The sequence below is a fragment of the Eptesicus fuscus genome, chromosome 12 (assembly GCF_027574615.1).
Source record: "Eptesicus fuscus isolate TK198812 chromosome 12, DD_ASM_mEF_20220401, whole genome shotgun sequence".
Classification (NCBI taxonomy): domain Eukaryota; kingdom Metazoa; phylum Chordata; class Mammalia; order Chiroptera; family Vespertilionidae; genus Eptesicus; species Eptesicus fuscus.
The window spans coordinates 56,932,114-56,952,850 of NC_072484.1; the positions used below are offsets into that span (position 1 = coordinate 56,932,114).

At 36.9% G+C, this 20,737-nt stretch overlaps 1 protein-coding gene across 1 annotated transcript in view; it reads left to right on the forward strand.

The window, feature by feature from the left end:
- SMCHD1 (structural maintenance of chromosomes flexible hinge domain containing 1) overlaps positions 1-20,737 on the forward strand; it is a 159,359-nt gene that overhangs the window by 88,404 nt on the left and 50,218 nt on the right. The window contains exons 26-34 of the mRNA XM_054723730.1: positions 2,688-2,836; positions 3,724-3,812; positions 6,128-6,246; positions 10,108-10,275; positions 11,301-11,426; positions 13,890-13,969; positions 14,463-14,620; positions 16,563-16,678; positions 17,676-17,740. Coding sequence (XP_054579705.1) covers positions 2,688-2,836; positions 3,724-3,812; positions 6,128-6,246; positions 10,108-10,275; positions 11,301-11,426; positions 13,890-13,969; positions 14,463-14,620; positions 16,563-16,678; positions 17,676-17,740 — 1,070 coding nt within the window. The remainder of the gene's footprint in view (positions 1-2,687; positions 2,837-3,723; positions 3,813-6,127; positions 6,247-10,107; positions 10,276-11,300; positions 11,427-13,889; positions 13,970-14,462; positions 14,621-16,562; positions 16,679-17,675; positions 17,741-20,737) is intronic.

Genomic DNA, 20,737 nt, shown 5'->3' on the forward strand with positions numbered 1-20,737 from the left:
GTCTCCGCATTTTCGCTGCTTCCCTGAGTTGATAGTGTGGCTTTGTATGGTAGTTGTCCTATAGGGCCCAGTGGCTCAGCCTCCCCCAGTTACCTGAGGTGGACACTCTTGGTGCACCCCTTTGTGGACTGTGTGCACAGCCTTGTTGTAGTTAAGCCTTGATTGTTGTTGGTATCACTGGGAGGAATTGGACCTCCAGGCTAATTGGCTGTGAGGGTCAGCTGTGTCTACTCTGGGAGAACAACTGTGCTGGAGACACCCTTATGAGACAAGACTTGCAAAAGCCTCTGTGCTCAGCTTGAATGGGGCGGAGTCTCAGGGCAGAGCAGACAGCATTGGTTTCCCATCAGCCCTGCCCTAATAGGCCCCTGTGTCTCAGTGTCCCTCAGTAATTGTTGCAAGCACCTCTGAGAGAAAGCCGCCCTGAAGTTCCTCCCGCTGCCTGACAGTCCAGTTTCTCCCTGAATGAGTCTGGGTCCCCAGAGTCTCACCTGGAACTGGAGTTCAGTGCATTTGGGAGCTTTTGTCTCCCTCCCGCTTGAGAAAGCCAACTGCATACTCCCTTGCCTGCCCTCTCCACACACGCGTCTCAGTATCTCTGCCTTCCACAGTTCCTCTGAGTCTCAGTGTGCTTTTCTCTTTCCTGGCAGTTCAGTACCCCATATGAGTGTGGGTCCCCAGAGTCTCACCTGGAACCGGAGTTCAGCGCAGTCGGGAGCTTTTGTCTCCCTCCCGCTTGAGAAAGCCAGCCGCGCACTTAGTTGCCAGTCCTCTCCGTGCTCAAGTCTCAGTACCTCTGCCTCCTGCAGCTCCTCTGAGTCTCAGTGTGCTTTTCTCTTTCCTTCTAGTTGTAGAATTTCCACTCAGCCAGCCTCCCTGTGGTTCTGGATGGCGTCCGTTTTGTCTTTTCGTTGTAGTTTTGTAATTGTGCGAGGCAGCAGTTTAGGTGTTTACCTATGCCGCCATCTTGGTTTCTCTCTCCTATAGTCATCTTGAGTTTCAAAAAATAATAACTGATGTTTTAAAAGAGTTGTTTAACTAGGGGTTCAACTGACCTTATTTTAAAATTTTTATTTGGAATAACCCCTGCTCCAGCCAGTTTATGTTTTCTCTCATTAATGAGTGAAGAGAAATAATCCTGAAAGGGAGGCACAAGTCATTTTCACCTATATCAGCAGAGTTGGGTGAGTGGCTTAAAAGTGGTGCCAAGGAACTGGCTTCTAAACTGGTTCCACATTCTTTTTCATATTGAGGTGAAGAAGAATTGACTGGAGAGCCTCTTCGTGTATGTACCTTTCTTTTGGCCATTCTCAGAGCTTGTGGCCTACATTTGACACATTTTTGCCTCAAATCTTAGTTTTATATTTCTTGGGTTCCAGAGATTTTAAAACATGCACCTCTTCATTGATAATACAAGATATTAAATACTGTTATTTTAATAAATTAAATGTAAAGTCTTTAAAGTGGTTTTTGTGGTCTTTATAGAACTCGGCAATATTGTGGAAAGTCAACCCAAACTAGGAATTCATTGAAGGGATAACACAGCTATTTGTGTAACTCATACTTGCTTCCATTATTTAAAAAAAAAAAAAAGTATAATAAAGACTAAATGAGAATGAAACATGGTTTTAAAAGATTAAAAAAGATTGAAAGGTGACCAAGCCTATTAGAGCATCATAAACTGGAATGAAAATATTAGAATACCAATTATTTGAGTCACAACAAAGTTGAGCTAAAAACAATTCTTAAATAGAAAGGATTGGAAGTTTAAAAGTAGGATAGAGTGGGATAATTAACTTTAAAATATGGATCTAGTAACAAATTAAAACATGGGATGCAAGAGGTGCAAAATTAAATTAGAGCTAAAAGCATTCAAGAATGAATTAAAGCTAGAAGAGGTCAGTGAGGGGAATAAGGGGACATATGTAATACTTTCAACAATAAAGATTTAGCTCTAGCCGGCTTGGCTCAGTGGATAGAGTGTTGGCCTGTGAACTGAAGGGTCATGGGTTCAATTCTGGTCAAGGGTATATGCCTTGGTTGTGGGTTCCATCCTCAGTAGGGGGCATGCAGGATGCAGCCGATCAATGATTCTTTCTCATCATTGATGTTTCTATCTCTCTCTCCCTCTCCCTTACTCTCTGAAATCAACAAAAATATATATTTAAAAAAAACACACAATAAAGATGTAGCAAAAGAATGTATTAAAGCCAAAAGTTGGCCAGAGGTAATTACCATCTGTGGGCATAATTACTGTGTTTGCTGAACAAAGGCCCACTCAAAATCTCTTCAAAGTCCATATTAATAAGATTCTTTTTAAAAAGTAAAAATTACCTCTTAAGAATTGATCATGTAATTTGATCTGAATATTATTTTTAAACCATAGTTATCACAGTGAGAATCTTATAGCAGAACTCTAAAGAAATAACCTAAGAATTTTTATTTTATTGCATTGAAAGATATGGCAACATTAATAGGAAAAACAATATAGAAGATACTTTTTTATCATAATAATATATGACCCACCATCATTCTGGTCATAAGGGGGACTTCTTTTTCCTCAGAGGGAGAAAGCCTGGGTTATAATTTAACTTTAAAAGTCTTCACTTAGTAAGACAGTTAGTTGGCAGTAGGAGGATATTAGACTAAACTTTTTACTATTGTTAACTATGTAATTTTTCTCTTAGGTTAACTGGACTCCTGAGATTAACAAAGAACACTTGCTGCAAGGTCTGCTTCCTGATGTACAAGTACCAACATCTGTAAAAGATATGCGCTATTGCCAGGTTTCATTTCAAGATGATCATGTGTCTTTGGAAAGTGCATTTACAGTAAGGTTTGTGGACATACTACACATGGAGGCATTTCAAAATTCAGCATATGGCAACAAAAATACTTTTCTCAAAAGCACTCATATAAAAGTTCTTTTTAATGTAGGAAATATCACAATTTCTGTGAAATATGGCAGGTTGTCTTTGAAATAAAACCTTACTGGAGATAGTGATTAGTTTTTAATATCAATATAGCCCTGGGCTTAATTAATTGTCCCTCTAGTATCTGTAAGAACCAGAACTTTCAGTAAAGGAAAGTCTTCCTAGTGCAAGCAACAGTGAAACACCTGCAAAATGAAAGACACAAAAAATACGAAATATACAATCTAATTAGTCAATGTATTGTTCAGAAGGAAATATTCCTTGGTTATTGATGAGTTTCAAAGCTCACTCCAACCAGACCCAATATATAGAACATAGAAAAGGGGAAGGCAGGTAAATATATTAAAAATCTTTCACATTCACCGGTCACTTCCTTGGCCATCTCTTTTCTGGCAACCTTCTTCATTTCAATTCCTTTACCCATTTTCATATTATTTCCAACAGTTTAAATAGCTCCATAAAATTTTCAGATGTACTACTTTCCAACTATAGCCAGATCTCTTAATGGTTATTCTTAACCTTCTTTTTTTCTCAGTGCTCTCGTTATAATTTCTTTTTAATCCAGCATAGATATTATGATTTAACATTTAAATAATTTTTTTTCTGTCAGTATTCTGTACTCTCTTTGCAAGCTATCTTTATTTACTCTTGCGTTATTTGGAGGGGAATTATTGCATTTGAGTTTTAGAAAGTGAGTGATACATATATCTTTAGCATATTGTAATTAGTTTAAATTTTTTGTACAATGAATGGTGTGACTAAAACCTTTTAACTTGTTAACCAATTTCAGACCCCTACCTGATGAACCTAAACATCTAAAGTGTGAGTTGAAAGGAGCAAAAACAGTACAGATGGGCCAAGAGCTTCAAGGGGAAATAGGTTAGTATGTCCAGCTTAAAAACAAACAAACCACAAAAACTTATATAATATGTATTTATGTTCATGTTTTGACATATATAATCTGAAAGGAAAGCTTTGGGTTTATATATAACTAGAGGCCCAGTGCACGAAATTTGTGCACGGGGTGTGTGTGTCCCTCAGCCCAGCCTGCACCCTCTCCAATCTGGGATCCCTCTCACAATCCAGGACTGCTGGCTCCCAACTGCTCGCCTACCTGCCTTCCTGATTGCCCCTAACCGCTTCTGCCTGCCAGCCTGATCACCCCCTAACCACTCCCCTGCCAGCCTGATTGATGCCTAACTGCTCCCCTGCCAACCTGATTGCCCCTAACTGCCCTCCCCTGCAGGCCTGGTCACCCCTAACTGCCCTCCCCTGTAGACCTGGTCCCCCCCAACTGCCCTCCCCTGCAGGCCTGGTCCCCCCCCAACTGCCCTCCCCTGCAGGCCTGGTCCCCCCCCCAACTGCTCTCCCCTGCAGGCCTGGGTCCCCCCCAACTGCCCTTCCCTGCCGGCCCGGTCTCCCCCAACTTCCCTCCTCTGCTGGCCTGGTCACCCCTAACTGCCCTCCCCTGCAGGCTTGATCGCCCCCAACTGCCTTCCCTTGCAGGCCTAGTCCCTCCCAACTGCCCCCCCCTGCTGGCCATCTTGTTGTGGCCATCTTGTGTCCACATGGGGGCATCCATCTTTGACCACATAGGGGCAGCCATCTTGTGTGTTGAGGTGATGGTCAATTTGTATATTACTCTTTTATTATATAGGATTATTGGCTTAAAATCCATTGTCAGAAAAGATTGAAGTGTTTTCACTATTTTTGCCCAGGTTGACATACTGTGAAGTTAATTTGGTAAAAAGTTTGTTGGAAAAAATGTTGACTCATATCAGTGAATACATATATATCCTGTACTTTTCATATATCTAGAACAGTGATTTTCAACCTTTTTCTTCTCATTTTACACATAAACTAATGGTAATTATCTACCCTTTTTACTCCAGAGTGACTTTTTAAAAAATCAGGTGCCTCCACTTGTATGTCTGGTATGAAGAATTAATCAGGTACAACCTTATTATGCAATTTGATTAATAAGCAACTCTATTATATGATCTATATATTTATGGTTTAAGACAGGACATTCACACTGCACGGCTTTTATTATGTTAGCCAGTGTCATTTTTTAATTTTCCAATCTAAGGGAAAAGAGGTCAGTGTCCCTGACTAAATAGTCAGGTATTACAGGTTTTACAGATTCTTGTGGCACACCAGGGTGTCAGGGCACACTGGTTGAAAATTGCTGATCTAGATATGTAATACTAAATTATTTTCTTCAAATGTTCATGGTAAAAATCTGGTTAGCATCAGCATCATTTTAAATACATAAATACAATGTATATATGTATATTCTTGATGTTTTTGTTATTGATTATAAGGTAAATGAGTATAACTATACTAATAAAAGGGTAATATGCTAATTAGACAGGGAGACCTTCCGGATGTCCTTTCGAACAAAGCCATGGTGGCGGGGCCAAGGCAGAGGCGGTTAGGGGTGAGCAGGCCAGTTGGGGGTGAGCAGGCTGTTCGGGGAGGATGGGGGGGAGAAGTTGAGGGCGGGCAGGCCAGCGGGGTGGGGCAATTGGCGGTGATCAGTCTGGCAGTGGGGGGAAGTTGGGGCGAGCAGACCGGTGTGGGAGAGGAGTTGGGGGCGAGCAGGCTGGTGGGGGGGGGGCAGCTGGGGCAAGCAGGCTGGCGGGGGGGCAGTTGGGAGTGATCAGGCCAGCAAGAGGGGGCAGTTGAGGGTAAGAAGGCCAGCGTGGGGATAGTTTGGGGTGATCGGGCTCTTGGGGGGCGGGGGTTGGAGGCAAGCAGGCCAGCAAGGGGGGCAGTTGGGGGCGAGAAGGCCGGCAGGGGGGGCAGTTTGGGGCAAGCAGGCCAGCAGGCAGAGTGGTTAGAAGCGATCAGGCAGGCAGGCAGGCAGGCAGGTGAGCGGTTAGGAGCCAGTAGTCCTGGATTGCGAGAGGGATGTCCGACTGCAAGTTTAGGCCTGATCATTGGGCCTAAACCGGCAGTCGGACAACCCCCAAGGGGTCCCAGATTGGAGAGGGTGCAGGCTGGGCTGAGGGACACCTGCCCCCCTGTGTATGAATTTTGTGCACCGGGCCACTAGTTTTTTATAAAAATACAAACAAGTACAAAGAGTGAGTTTTTAGGCATAATTTTATTGAAGTATATAAGTGTATTATTTATAGATATTTGTATCTTTTGTTAAAAGATAACTCTTTAAAATCGAACTTTCCTTTTAGTTGTAATAGTTACAGATCAGTATGGAAATCTGATTCAAGCATTTTCACCAAGTTCTTTATCTGCCTTGGGAATTGCTGGTATTGGACTTGATAGCTCACAGTTGAAAACTACCTTTCAGGTATGGCTGCTTTTCACTACAGTTGGCTAATGCCATTGGTTTACATATGACAGAATTGGGGGGAAACTAAATGAAATTTGATTTTAGTGTTCATAGCAAAAAAGTCATAAAAGGAATTACAAACCTTTTTGTAATTAAAATTTTGAACATATGCAAAATATAGATTAAATAGTATAAATAAATTCCATGCTCCCATCACTTAGCTTCAAGTCATTACTTCCCTCCTTATCATATCATTTTGAAGCAAATTCTTTACTTTTTTCCAATTTTTTTTATTGATTAAGGTATTACATATGTGTCCATATACCCCCAATACCCCCCCACTCCACTCCCATACATGCCCTCAACCCCCCCCCCCCCCCCCCGCTATCTCTGTCCATTGGTTATGCTTATATGCATGCATACAAGTCTTTTGGTTGATCTCTCCCCCTTACCCCCACCCTCCCCTACCTTCCCTCTGAGTAGTGCATTGAATTTATAGATTCTTTGGGTAGTATGGACACTTTAATGGTGTTGATTCTACCAATCCATGAACACGGTATGCTCTTCCATCTATTTATGTCTTCCTCTATCTCTTTTTTCAGTGTCCTGTAGCTTTCCGAGTACAGGTCTTTTACCTCCTTAGTTAAGTTTATTCCTAGGTATCTTAATTTTTTTGTTGCGATGGTAAATGGGATTTTTTTCTTCGTCTCTCTTTCTGTAAGTTCACTGTTGGTGTATAGAAATGCCATAGATTTCTTAGCGTTAATTTTGTCTCCTACTACATTGCCGAATTCATTTATTAAGTCTCATAATTTTTTTTTAAATTTCTTTATTGATTAAGGTGTCACATATTTGTCCTCATCCCCCCATTCCCATTCCACACCCCTCCCCACAGATGCCCCAACCCCCTGTTGAACTTAACCATTGGTTAGGCTCATATGCATGCACACAAGTCCTTTGGTTGATCTCTTCCCCCCTCTCCCCACCCTCCCCTATCCTCCCTCTGAGGCCCGATAGTCCGATCGATGCCTCCTTGTTTCTGGTTCTGTTCTTGTTCATCAGTCTATGTTGTTCATCATTTCCCCTAGATGAGCGAGATCATGTGTCACTAGAGATATAAGAACTGAATGTGAGACGAGCAATAATAGTTATGCTGACCGGCAAATGAATCAGTCTGTAGTGAGTTTCTTTCTGGACCAACAGTTCTTTTGAGACCCAATATCAATGTCCACCAGTTCCTTATGTGTACATGTCGGCACTGACCCCTCAGCTCTGGATGGTGGACAAATGGTGGTAATGCAGGTCCGACTCCCTCTGGTTTGGTCTCGGCCGGACCCAGGGTCACAGCCTCTCCCAAACCCAGGGGCGCATGGCCTCACCCGGACCCAGGACCCAGCCTCACCCGGATCCAGGGGCGCGAGGCCTGACTTGGACCCAGGGGTGCGTGGCCTCACCCGGACCCAGGTGTGCGCGGCCTCACCCGGACCCGGGACCCAGCCTCACCCGGATCCAGGGGCACACGGCCTCACCCGGACCCGGGATCCAGCTTCACCCGGACCCAGGGGCGCATGGCCTCACCCGGACCCATCTCATAATTTTTTGATGGAATCTTTAGGGTTTTCTATGTACAATATCATGTCATCTGCGAATAATGACAATTTTACTACTTCTTTTCCAATTTGGATGCCCTTTATTTCTTCTTCTTGTCTGATTGCTGTGGCTAGCACTTCCAGTACTATATTGCACAGGAGTGGTGAAAGCGGGTATCCCTGTCTTGTTCCTGTTCTTAGAGGAAGAAAATTCTATACATCACATGATACAATCTGCTTCTTACCATTTTATGTACAGACTCATACTCTTTCACTCATTGCTCCTAAGTTATAATGTCTTCCTACATCTTTAGTTACATTACATACCCATCAGCATATAAACGTGCTGCAATACCTCTCATTTTAAAAAACACACACACACCCCCAAAAAACACCACCACTCCAAAACTTCCTTTGACTCTGAATCTTTGTCCATCTACTGCCCTATTTCTCTTTTTTTTATAGTGTAACTTCTTGGAAGAGTTGTATATATTCTCTGTTTTCACATTCCCAGGCAGGCCCCATTCAACATATTTTTCTGTCCTATTCTGTCTGACCAAATTCATTGTCAGTTTTTAGTTCTCATTCCATCTTTCAGACCTATCAACATTTTACATTATAAATTTAGACTCCATCACCTTAGTATGGCCTAAAATACCCAGTAGTATTCCTCCACAACATAATCTCCCACCTTTCTTCTTTCATAGCTTAATATTTGCCAGCCAAGTAGACTTTCTTTCTTCCAACTGTCATTTTACAACTGATATGTATTGTCTTGACTCACTTTCAAACAACAGGAATCTACCCCCAGTCTCTGCAGAGATAAAAGAGCTTTTTGTGGGGTTTTTAAATAAAAAGTAGTTTTAATATATTATTGTTTCTTAAAATCATTCCATTTCTGCATCTACATGAAATGTCCTGCTCTTCTGAAGTACGTTCCTCTGATAAATTCAACAGTAGACCTTAACAGAGTGCCTTTAAGAATTTCATTTTAAATTCTATTTGTACTTATCTGCAATTTGCAAAGGCATAAACAGATTACATTTTCAAGATTTGCAGTAAAACCAGAATAACTTCCAACATGACATAAAAAATAAATCACCTCTTCAAAAGGGCTTTTGGTGTTTCACTATTAAATGTGACATTCTGGCCCAGCAGGTGTGGCTCAGTTTTGAGCTTCGACCTATGAACCAGGAGGTCACCATTCATTTCCCCATCAGATTATATGCCCAGATTTTAGGCTCTATCCCCAGTAGGGGGACATTCAAGGGGCAGCCAATCAATGCTTCTCTATCATCATTGATGTTTTTATCCCTCTCTCCTTTCTTCCTATCTCTGAAATCAATGAAAACATATTAAATGTGAAATTCTAGGTTATACTTTACATATTTTTAACTTTCAATATGTTTTACTAATGAATATTCAATTTGTTTTTAAAATATTAAAAAATTCCCACTGGCTGTGTGCTCATTGGGGTTTTGGGGAGATTAATGTGGATTATTTTACAATGTCTTTTTACAGAAAATATTCTACAAACAGTTGTTTATAAACAAAGCATAAAATTTTAAGTCTAATTTTTAAAATACGATGAATTTGTACTCAGTAGAAATTTAAGATGATGAAATCATTAAGAGTCAGTGTTAAAATCCAAATACTACAGTACTCATGCCAGTATGGAACTGGTTTAAGTCATTCAGTCACATTGTAAAAATTACAAGCTAGTTTTATTGATTTCCATTAATATGATGTGTTAGGTATTCTAAGTACCAGGGATTAATCAGTGACAAATCAAAGCTCCTACCTTCTTAGAGATCATGCAATATGATCCTTCTTGGAGAGCATGCAATAGGTAAGACATGACTGATAAGAAAAATAAATCATGGTAAGGGAATAGAGTGACATTATATAGATTGGTCAGGGAAAAACCCTCTGAATAAGATATCCTATATGCAAAAACAAAAAAGAAAAGCCATGTAGATATCTGGTAAAGAATGTTACAAACAGAGGAAAAGAGCAAGTGCAAAGGGTATTTGGCAAGCACCTGCTTGGCTATGTGGGAACAGAAAGGAGACCATGTAAGTGTAAATAAGATAGGATTTAGGCAAAGTAAGATAAAAGTACATAGCCAGACTTTTTAGATCTCTCCTTCACAAAAAAAGAAATTCAGTTTCTCCTCTGAAGGAAATGAAATTCATGGTATGCCAGTGTTGACATGTGTGCAAGTTATTTGCAGTTGTTTTACCCAGAAGCACATCTTCCTATCTTCTCAATGTATTTTTTTCCTCACTAGGAAAATACACAGAGTATAAGTGTAAGAGGCATCAGATTTATTCCAGGTCCTCCTGGAAATAAGGAACTTTGTTTTACTTGGCGTGAGTTTTCTGACTTTATTCGAGTACAGCTAATTTCTGGACCACCAGCTAAACTTCTCCTTATAGATTGGCCAGAATTAAAGGAGGTAAGTAACTTCCTGCTTTGATTGAAAGAATTTAATATATCACATGGCTTCTTTCAGCTTGTCAGTGAATCAAAATAGATATATTTTGTTGTTAAAGTAACAACAGATAACAATAGGAACAGTAAGTAATAGCAAAAGGGCAAAGAAATACGATTCTTTATACTTCATTATTTAATTCATTACTGTGTCGTTTGTTAAAAAACAGTATAATACAGTATAATAATTCAAATCCTAAATATGTTATATTTTCAAACATGCATAAAAGTGAAAATAGTATAATGAAACTCTTAATGGTTTTTGCCAATTTTGTTTCATTCTCTCTCACTGACTTAAAAAATGTTTTTGTTGGAGTTTTAAAACAGATATCAAGTCATTATAACTATAAAAACTTAAGTATGTCTCTCTGTGCAAGTACTTAAGTCTTAAAATCTAATTCTGCAAATACCTGTCAAATCTGTTACTTATGTTGAGCTTTTACTAAATTTTTACAATTGTAATATTGAAATGTTTAGATTCTGGCATTTACTTATGGTATAGCAAGGCACCTTTTGGTATGATAGCTTACATTTTTTTCTAAAGGAAAATGAACTCATATGACCATGGTAGTAGATGAAATTTACTTCTAAAGAAGCAGATCATTTAAGAAGAGTTTACGTGCCTGTGCCCTAGTTTGAGATTGTCCTTTTTTTTTAAATCCTGAGAATTTTTTCCATTGATTTTTTTAGAGAGTGGAGGGGAGGGAGGAGGCAGAGAGAGAGAGAGAAACATCAATGTGCGAGAGACACATTGATCGGTTGCCTCCTGCATGCACCCTGACCTTTTATTGAATTATTAATCATTTCTATGAGGATCATTAGTAAAAATATGCTTGACTCTTAAAATTTTATTTTAATTGATGAAAGAAGCCATTTGTGAGTAGAACAGAGATAGAATATATGATGATTTTATAAGTATTAGTATACAAATAATAATGATATTGTTTGACACATATTCAATGCTTCTTAAAATATTTATATGTGTATCAGTCTGTTCCAGTGATTAATGGAAAAGAATTACAGCATCCTCTCATTGTTCAACTTTGTGATCAGTGGGATAATCCAGCACCTGTACCACAGGTTAAAATAAATATCATAAAAGCTAACAATTTAAAGGTAAATTTTAAATGTCCTTAAATAATTTTCGCTTAAAATTCTCAATTTCATTCTTAAAATAATGTCTTTAGGTGTTACATTTTTTTTAAATGTAGTCTTACATAATATAACGTCTATAATTGCTTAGTTTAAATCAACTTAAAGATTTTTCATAATTATTTTATGGAAGTAAAGTTTATATCTTACAAGTACTGTAAGAAGGGGCAGTGTTCTTCAATTATGACTATTTGAGTATTTATTGTATAATACTAATATTTGGATTTTGGATTAGGATGAATAGATAACACTGACAAGGTGTAACTGAAGGGCAGATACAATGACCTGCAGTATGAGTTAAGTAACAGGTGGTATTGGGGAAACTTACAAGCTGAGGATAAGCAAAAAAAGTCGTGATAGGTACCTACCAGGGCCTAGGCATAGCTGCTAAAACTACCCTGGGCTGTTCTAGGGTGTGGGGCAGGCATGTTCATGGCCTTGTAATGTTTGGGGGCAGACATAGTGCTGGATATTAGGAAGTCAGATATTAAGTATTTCTTTCATAAGTATTGGGATAACCAACTACTTAGGATCTACTAGGGACTTTGAATGCTTGATGCAAAGTTGGAGGCCCTTCTATGAGGGGAAAAGCAAGAAGTTGCCAGTTTCTTAGAAAGTTGTGTTTTGACACAATCCCTCCTATTGGTTGAAGGGAATTAATTTGCTCCAGCAAGTTGTTACTAGGCAACACAGAGTTCCTGAGGTAATATTCAACCAGACTTGAATTTTAGTGAATGAAAACAGTTGATAATATGTAAATACACAGTTCTCTTGAAATTAATCTATTAGTTCAATAAGAATCCCAATAGGGATTTACCAGGACCTAATAAGTTGATCTTAAAAAACATACCAGAGAGCCATGGCTGGTGATTCAGTTAGTTGGAGTGTCATCCTCTATGCAAAAAGGTTGCCGTTTTGATCTGTTCAGGGCACATGCCTAGGTTGAGGATTCAGTCCCCAGTTGGGGCAACAGGAAACAACAGATCAATGTTTCTCACATTGGTCTCTCTCTCTCTCTCTCTCTCTCTCTCTCTCTCTCTCTCTCTCTCTCTCTCTTTCTCCTTTCCTCTCTCTCTAAAATCAATAAACATATCCTCGGGTGAGGATTAAAAAGAAAAAAACATACAGGATTTTAAAGTGCCAAGAATCCACATGGGCTTGTTTTCATAGTAAAGTAATCAGGGTTAAAGTAATCTGTCAAAAAGATGATATTGCTGCTATACAATCAGAAATAGACTTGCTTCTCTGGTTTAGGGCCTATTTTGAGGAAAATGGGTTGAGAGACAAGGGATCTTAATGTGACAGGTACAAATATTGGACTTCATTCCATCATTTCACTTATCATTTTTGCCTCTCCAACTATTGGTGTGTGTTTTTTTCTTCATCTACTATAGTTCTATAATCTTTATGTTCCATTGAAATAAGTATTAGGGTTTAGGAGTATGATTTTCTGGTATCACTTTACAAATTCACTTCTGTTTTTTTAAAAAATATATATATTTTTAATTATTTCAAAGAGGAAGGGAGAGGGAGAGAGAGAGAAACATCAATGATGAGAGAGGATCATTGATTGGCTGCCTTCTGCATGCCCCACACTGGGGATCAAGCCCGAATCCCAGGCATGTGCCCTTGACCAGGAATCGAACCTGGGACCTTTCAGTCCACAGGCCGATGCTCTATCCACTGAGCCAAGCTAGCTAGGACTCACTTTTGTTATTAATGTTTGTTTCTAAGAGGGTTAAACTGATTATTTTTTATCCCAAATAAGAATATGACTCTAGTTACTAGATAAAAATGCTGACAGACTTTTCTAACCAATGATTAGGAAATGTGGCAACTGATTCTTAATCACTTGAAAGTGGAAGCTTGGTTATCACTGTGAAGGTAGTATTGCAACAGAGATTTAGAAGTACAGTTGATAGACATAAAGATAACAATGAGCCTTGGCTGGTGTAGCTTAGTTGTTTGGAGCATTGTCCTGTACACCCAAAGATGGTGCATTCGATTCCCGGTTAGGGCTCATACCCAGGTTTTGGATTCCATCTCCAGTCAGGGCAAATATAGGAGGCAGCCTTTTGATGTTTCTTGCATCAATGTCTCTCTCCCCCTCCCTTCCTTCCTTTTTCTCTTCTTTCCTCCCTATGAAATCAATGAAAAAAAGGATATCCTTGGGTGAGGGAGAAAAAAAGATAAAAGATGAAGTGATGATGGACATAGTATTATGATGCCTTGAATTATGTGTGTGTGTGTATTTATGTTTATTTCTCCCATGCCATCCCCCAGAACCCCAGTTTTGGAATATACAGTATTTGTAAAATTAGAAAGTTGTAGGTTTTAGAAGTGTAACTATAACTTTTTAATTACTAATAGAGAAATTGAATTTGATCTCTAGAATTTTCTAATTATTTTATTTTGTTTTATTTTTAGCTCACTCCTTCAAACCAACAGTATAAAACAGATGAAAGGGGCAGGGCTAATTTGGGAGTGTTCAGTGTTTATGCCCCTAGGTAAGAACTGAGAGTTTACTGGTTATTAGTATTATACAGACTGTTTTTTCTTATTATTTGCTGAAGTTAAGAGTAATAAACTGTCCTGGCCAGTGAGCAATGGTTAGAGTGTCGGCCCAACCACTAGGGTCGTAGGTTCAATTCCTGGTCAATGGCATACTAGTATATCTGGGTTGCAGGTTTGATCCCTGGCCTCTGTTGGGGTACCTGCGGGAGGCAACCTATCGATGTGTCTCTCACATCGATATTTCTCTCTCCTTCCCTACTTCCCTCCCTCCCTCAACTGTCTTCCAAACTCTCAAATCAATAGAAAAAATATCCTCTGGTGAGGAATTAAAAAGAAAAGAGTAATAAACTAGTCTTCTGTTTAGTGTTAGGTGACAGAATGAGCAAGAGTAGTTTCCTAAATGAGTTAAACTACGTATAAATTCTCAGAATTTTTAGATTATAACTAATGTAATTTAAACCCTCTCCCTCGTTTTTTCCTTTTTAGAGGAAAACATACTATACAGGTGAAAGCCATCCATAACAGGAATACCATAGAAGGACCTATAATTAAGTTAATGATTCTTCCAGACCCTGAAAAACCCATTCGTCTCAATGTTAAATATGACAAAGATACTTTATTTTTAGCAGGGGGTGTTTTCACTGGTGAGTAATTCACAGTTTTAAAATAAATTTGTAATGATAATTTGCCTTTCACATTAGTGGACTAAAGTATCTATTCTAGGTACTTTGCATGATAAAGAAAGCAAGTATGTAATAGCCTTTTAAATGACAAAGAAAGTACATTTGACTTAGCTATATGTCTTCTTTCACCTCTGTATCCTGCATACCTTTAATGGTACATAACAAACTGAAAGTTCATACATAAACTGATAGCCTTGGGTAATTCAGTTTGCAAAAGAAATATAAACTGCTAAATGGCAAGAACTGTCAGGGCTCTACTAAATGTATTGTAATATTAACAAAATAAAACCAGATTGTTTAAGTTAATTTGGAAGGAAATACATCAATCAGAATTTATGATTAAAGATACTTCAGAACAACAAACATTTATTAAATGCCTCCTATGTCCAGGCACTATACTTGGCTCTTAGTTCCAATAATGAATATGACAGTTTTCAATGAGTTCAGTCTAATGTAGGAGACAATCAAGTAAGCAAATAATTTCAGTGTAATCTAGCAGGTGCCAAGTCAATAGGAAATAGTATTTGCTTCATACAGGTTATTTTCTTGAAGACTTATTTTCTTGAAGGGATGAATTCCTGTACATAAATATAATTATTAAAAATTGTTAATTTTTGAATCTAATTTTTTTGGTCTGCTTTTAACTACTTATGTTACATATAGACATTGTCTTTATACTCGAGTGTTTTAAATGTTTGGGGAGATAAGACCTATTTTCTGTGATTTAAAAGGAACAGATGTCAAGTGAATGTTACAGATGATAAACATAAGGGGAATATTATGTGTAATAATAATTTAGCTGCTGTATGCTATTAAAAACCATAAAAGAAAATAAATAGCCCTAGCCGGTTTGGCTCAGTGGATAGAGCATCGGCCTGTGGACTCAAGGGTCCCACGTTCGATTCCGGTCAAGGGCATATACCTTGGTTGCAGGCACATCCCCAGTAGCGGGTGTGTAGGAGGCAGCTGATTGATGTTTCTGGCTCTCTCTTCCTCTCCCTTCCTCTCTATAAAAAATCAATAAAATACATTAAAAAAAAAAAAGAAGAAGAAGAAGAAAAGAAACATTGTATTCTTAGAATTCACAAAGTATATGGATTTATGACCAGCTGCCCAAATTTCTGGTTGCTGAATATCCACAGTCTAACCTTTTTGGTCTTGCATGATAAAACTTACAGCATGGCAGACTTTGAAAATAAGACAAGGGACTATTAATAGCAAAGATGTATGTATAGATTTCTGGGAAAGACTTAGCACCAGAGTTGTCTGTCATGATTAATAAGTTTTATAGACAATTGTTGGAGAATGCTGATTAAAGAATAGTGTTATTTTCTTCATCAGGATTTTATTAACATTTAAGCAAGTTGTATGCTTTGACATATAGGCATACCTTGCTTTATTGAGCCTCTGAGATACTGCTTTTTTACAAATTGAAGGTTTTGGCAACCCTGTGTTGAGCAAGTCTGTAGGCAGCATTTTTCCAACAGGGTAATTAAAAGTATGTACATTGTTTTTTTAGACATAATGTTATTGCATACTTAAACTACAGTATAGTGCAAGCATAACTTTATATGCATTTGGGAAAGAAAAAAAAATGTATGGTAGCTTGCTTCATTGTAGTGGTTTAGAACCAAATCTACAATATCTCCGAAGTATGCCTGTACAGTAAGTCTTCACTTAATATCGTTGATAGGTTCTGTGACTTTAAATGAAACGACATATAACAAAACTAATTTTACTATAGGCTAAATTATATAAACCAGATTTAAGTTCCTGTGACATTATTATAATAAACAAACTTTGAACCAACTAATGTTATTTGAGGACCTGCTGTGCAATTATTTAGCCAAATTCATTAGTTGAACTAGAAAGAAAATAAATTTTTTAATGTTCCTCATGACAGATTTTATGATTACTGTTATTTCTGAAGATGATAGCATCATTAAAAATATTAATCCAGCACGTATTACCATGAAAATGTGGAAGCACTCTAACAATGGGAACCGACCACCAGCAAATGTGAGTCATGGAAGCATTTTAGAAGTTATAAATAGTTCTTACATTTATCTTAAAATTAAATGTAATTTAAGTAAAAATGCAATATGTATATACTGAAGAACTAGAAATTAACCCACTACATCACTTGGGATTTAAAAATATGTCAGAATATTTCAAAACTGTGTTGATGTTACTGAAAAAGGGCAGCCTATATTGTGATAGTTCTAAAACTTTCAGATACTTTGCACAATAAAATTATCTTGTCTAAAGGACAGTGGTACAAAGTAAAAAGCATAATATCACTAAGATAGTATAGAAAATGAAATAGTAGAGAGATATGATTGATAGACTTACTTGTTAGAGAAGGGGGAATGGAGTGTTAAGAACAGTTTGAGGATTTAAAGCAACATAGTCCAATGGAAATATGTCACACATGATATTTCATATTTCTAGTAGCGACATTAAAGTGTAAAAAGAAATAGTAAGATTAAAGTTAATGTAGTTTTAACCTATTATATCGAAAATTATCTTACCAAGTCTTTGAATTTGGTTTGTCTTTTATGCTTACACCACATCTCAGTTTGCACCACCATATTTCAAGTGCTTAGTAAACAGATGTGGCTATTGGCTACCATACCTTGTACTATATCAGAAGGTCCCAATTTAACAATGCCTTTCATGATTTATGATTCAATGTAATTATCTGTTTAGGAAATTAACCTCCTTAATTGACACAGTCAGTCCCATCAAGCAGGTATTACCTTAAACTGTATCACCAACAAAGAGATCTATGTGCCCTTTAATAATGTCTTTCCACTGTGGATAATCTCATATTGTGTCTTACATACATTATAAAGATATATACATACAGGTATGTGCCTGTGTATTTATAAATTCAGATGTAATTTGCATTCACATTCAGTAAATGTGATATACTAGTAACTTTTCATCCTAAGTATACTATGTTAAATGTTTGTGATTTCTCTCTCCCCTGTCCCCTTCTCTCTTCTCTCTCTAGGCAGAAACATTTAGTTGTAATAAAATAAAAGGTAATGACAAGGAAGATGGCTGCTTCTACTTCAGGTATTTTTCAAGTCATTTCATATTTTTATGCATACTTTGTTACATAGTTAATCAGCCTTTGCCTGATCAACTAGAGAAAAATAATTTGTGATTGAATAAAAAATAATACCCTCTTGTTTTTTTGCCAATAAGTTTTTTGAGAATATGTGTTTTAATTGTTTGTAAGCTTTGTAAAATGGTTTGGTGAAAGATGGTTGTGATATATATGTTTTCAGAATTACCAAAGCCATCAGAAGAAGAATCACACTATGTTGTCAGAGTACTTTATAATATCTTACTCTATAGGAGATTTCTATAATCTTAAAGTTATGATCTTAGAAAGTTAAAAAAAAAAAAGGCTGGACTAGTTTTTTACTGTTAAAGTACATATTACTTTGAGATGTTGCTTCTGCATTCTGGACCTCTATTTGAAATATGAAAAATAATTTTGAATAAGCTATGTCTAAGGTTTTGTTTATCTATTTTTAATGATAAATTTTTTTTTAGATTTTAAAATAAAGGACAGTGGCACAAAGCAAAAAGCATTATATCACTAAAAGATAGTATAGAAAATTAGATAATTATCTTGTTTCTTTAAATGTATTAGTCCTTAAGTCATGTAGAAACTAAAAAATGCAGTAACAAACCATTGTTAAAATAATGCTAACATTTATAATTGCTTCTGTATTTACCTTTATTGAGATCTTTATTTCCTGTCTTCATGTTACTGTCTACTGGAATACACTTGATTTTATCATACTGTACTATCACTTTTAGGTGTTGGTGGATTTGTTTTGCTAATATTTTGTTTGGGATTTTTCCATCTACATTAATGCATTTTCTTTCTTACATATTCTTTATCAAGTTTGATGTCTAGGTCATGTATGCCTCACAAAAATAACTGGACGAAGTGGTCCCTAATTCTTGATTTATTCTATAGGAAGGTCTTGTTTAATAGTGTCATACTATTTATGTATATACATGAATAATTTTAGGAGCAACCACAAATCTTTTTATATTGTGTTTTTATTATTTATTTGATCAAGATATTTTCTAAATTTCATTGTGATTTCATCTTCTACCCAAGTTTATTCACAAATACAGTGTTTAATTTGTACATGTGCAATTTTATTATTTTTTTTTTTTTGTTATTGATTTTTAGCTTAATTCCACTTTGGTCAGAGAACCTACCCCATATAACTTCAATTCTTTGAAATTAATTGACAGTTGTTATTGTAATATGTGCCCCTTTTGTAAATATTCCATGTGTACTACAAAATAATGTATACTGCATTTGAAGCACAATGTTTTTTATGTTAATTAGTTCAAAATTTGCTATAATTTTTTTTTGTCTGTGTTTTATAGCAGTGAGTATGAGTGTGGATTCCTCTATTTTCCCTCTTAGTTCTATTCTATCATTGCTTATATATTTTAAGGCTATCTTATTTACATACAGACTTAGATTATATATTTCTGGCATATTGAATCAGCTATCATTACAAAGTATTTGTCTTTTTTCTCTAGTAATGTTTTTGTTTTGAGATCTACTTTGGTAATAGTACAGCAACTTTATGATTGACATGTAAAAGCCATCTTAGGAATTGTGATAGTGTTTGCATAAAATATCTTTTTTTCATTACTTTTGTATCTCTGTTTTAAGAGTCTGACATTATACTTGTTTTTTAAAATAATGTCTTTTAACTGAAAAGTTTAGAGATTACATGTATTAGGTGTACCAGTTAATAATGCGGGTTTTCTTCAATAGATGGAGTTACACATATGTTGATATATATGCGATTTAATATGTATGCTATTTTGTTGTATTGACAGCAAGCTCCAAAACTTCATATGTCAAATTTGCTGAAGGTGTTAACATCATAAATATTGTTATGTTTAAAACTGTCGAATTTGGCCGAAACCGGTTTGGCTCAGTGGATAGAGCGTCGGTCTGCGGACTGAAAGGTCCCAGGTTCGATTCTGGTCAAGGGCATGTACATTGGTTGCGGGCACATCCCCGGTGGGGGGTGTGCAGGAGGCAGCTGGTCGATGTTTCTCTCTCATTGATGTTTCTAGCTCTCTATCCCTCTCCCTTCCTCTCTGTAAAAAATCAATAAAATATATTTAAAAGAAAAACAAAACAAAACTGTCGAATTTGGTGCCAAAAAAAAAAAACATTCGCGGCAAGTTTTAATTCATTACTTTATTTTGAAGAAAAGTACTGCCGAAAGTTATTGTATACTTTGAGAAGCTTATGGTGAACATGCTCCATCTCAAGATATTTGTGAACGCTGGTTTAAAAGCTTTAAAATTGACAATTTCGATGTGAAAGACAAAGCACGTCCAGGTTAATTGAAAAAGTTTGAAGCATTATTACAAGCATTATTGGATGAAGATGCATGTCAAATTCAACAACAATTACATTCAACAACAATTACATTCAACAACAATTACAAGCATTATTGGATGAAGATGCATGTCAAATTCAAAAACAACTTGCAGAAAGATTAAACATTGCTCAGCAAACAATTTCCGATAGTTTACAAGCAATGGGAAAGATTTTAAAGGAAGGAAAAGTGGTGCCACATCAACTGAACGAAAGACAAATGGAAAACCAAAAAGTCATCAGTAAAATGTTGCTTCAACGGCATGAAAGAAAGTCTTTTTTGCATCGAATTGTGGCTGGCAATGAAAAGTGGCAGCCACTTTTCTTCAAAATAAAGTAATGAATTAAAACTTCCCGCAAATGCTCTTTTTTTGGCACCATATTCGACATTTTTAAACATAAAAATATCTATGATGTTAACACCGTCAGCAAATTTGACATGAAATTTTGGAGCTTGCTATCAATACAAAATAGCATACATATCAAATCGCATATATATCAACATATGTGTAACTCCATCTATTGATAAAAATTCGCATTATTGACTGATACACCTAGTATGTATTCAAAGTCTTTGTTTCCTTTGCTACATTATGCCAGTATTTTTAGATTATAAATGACATGCAAACATTATT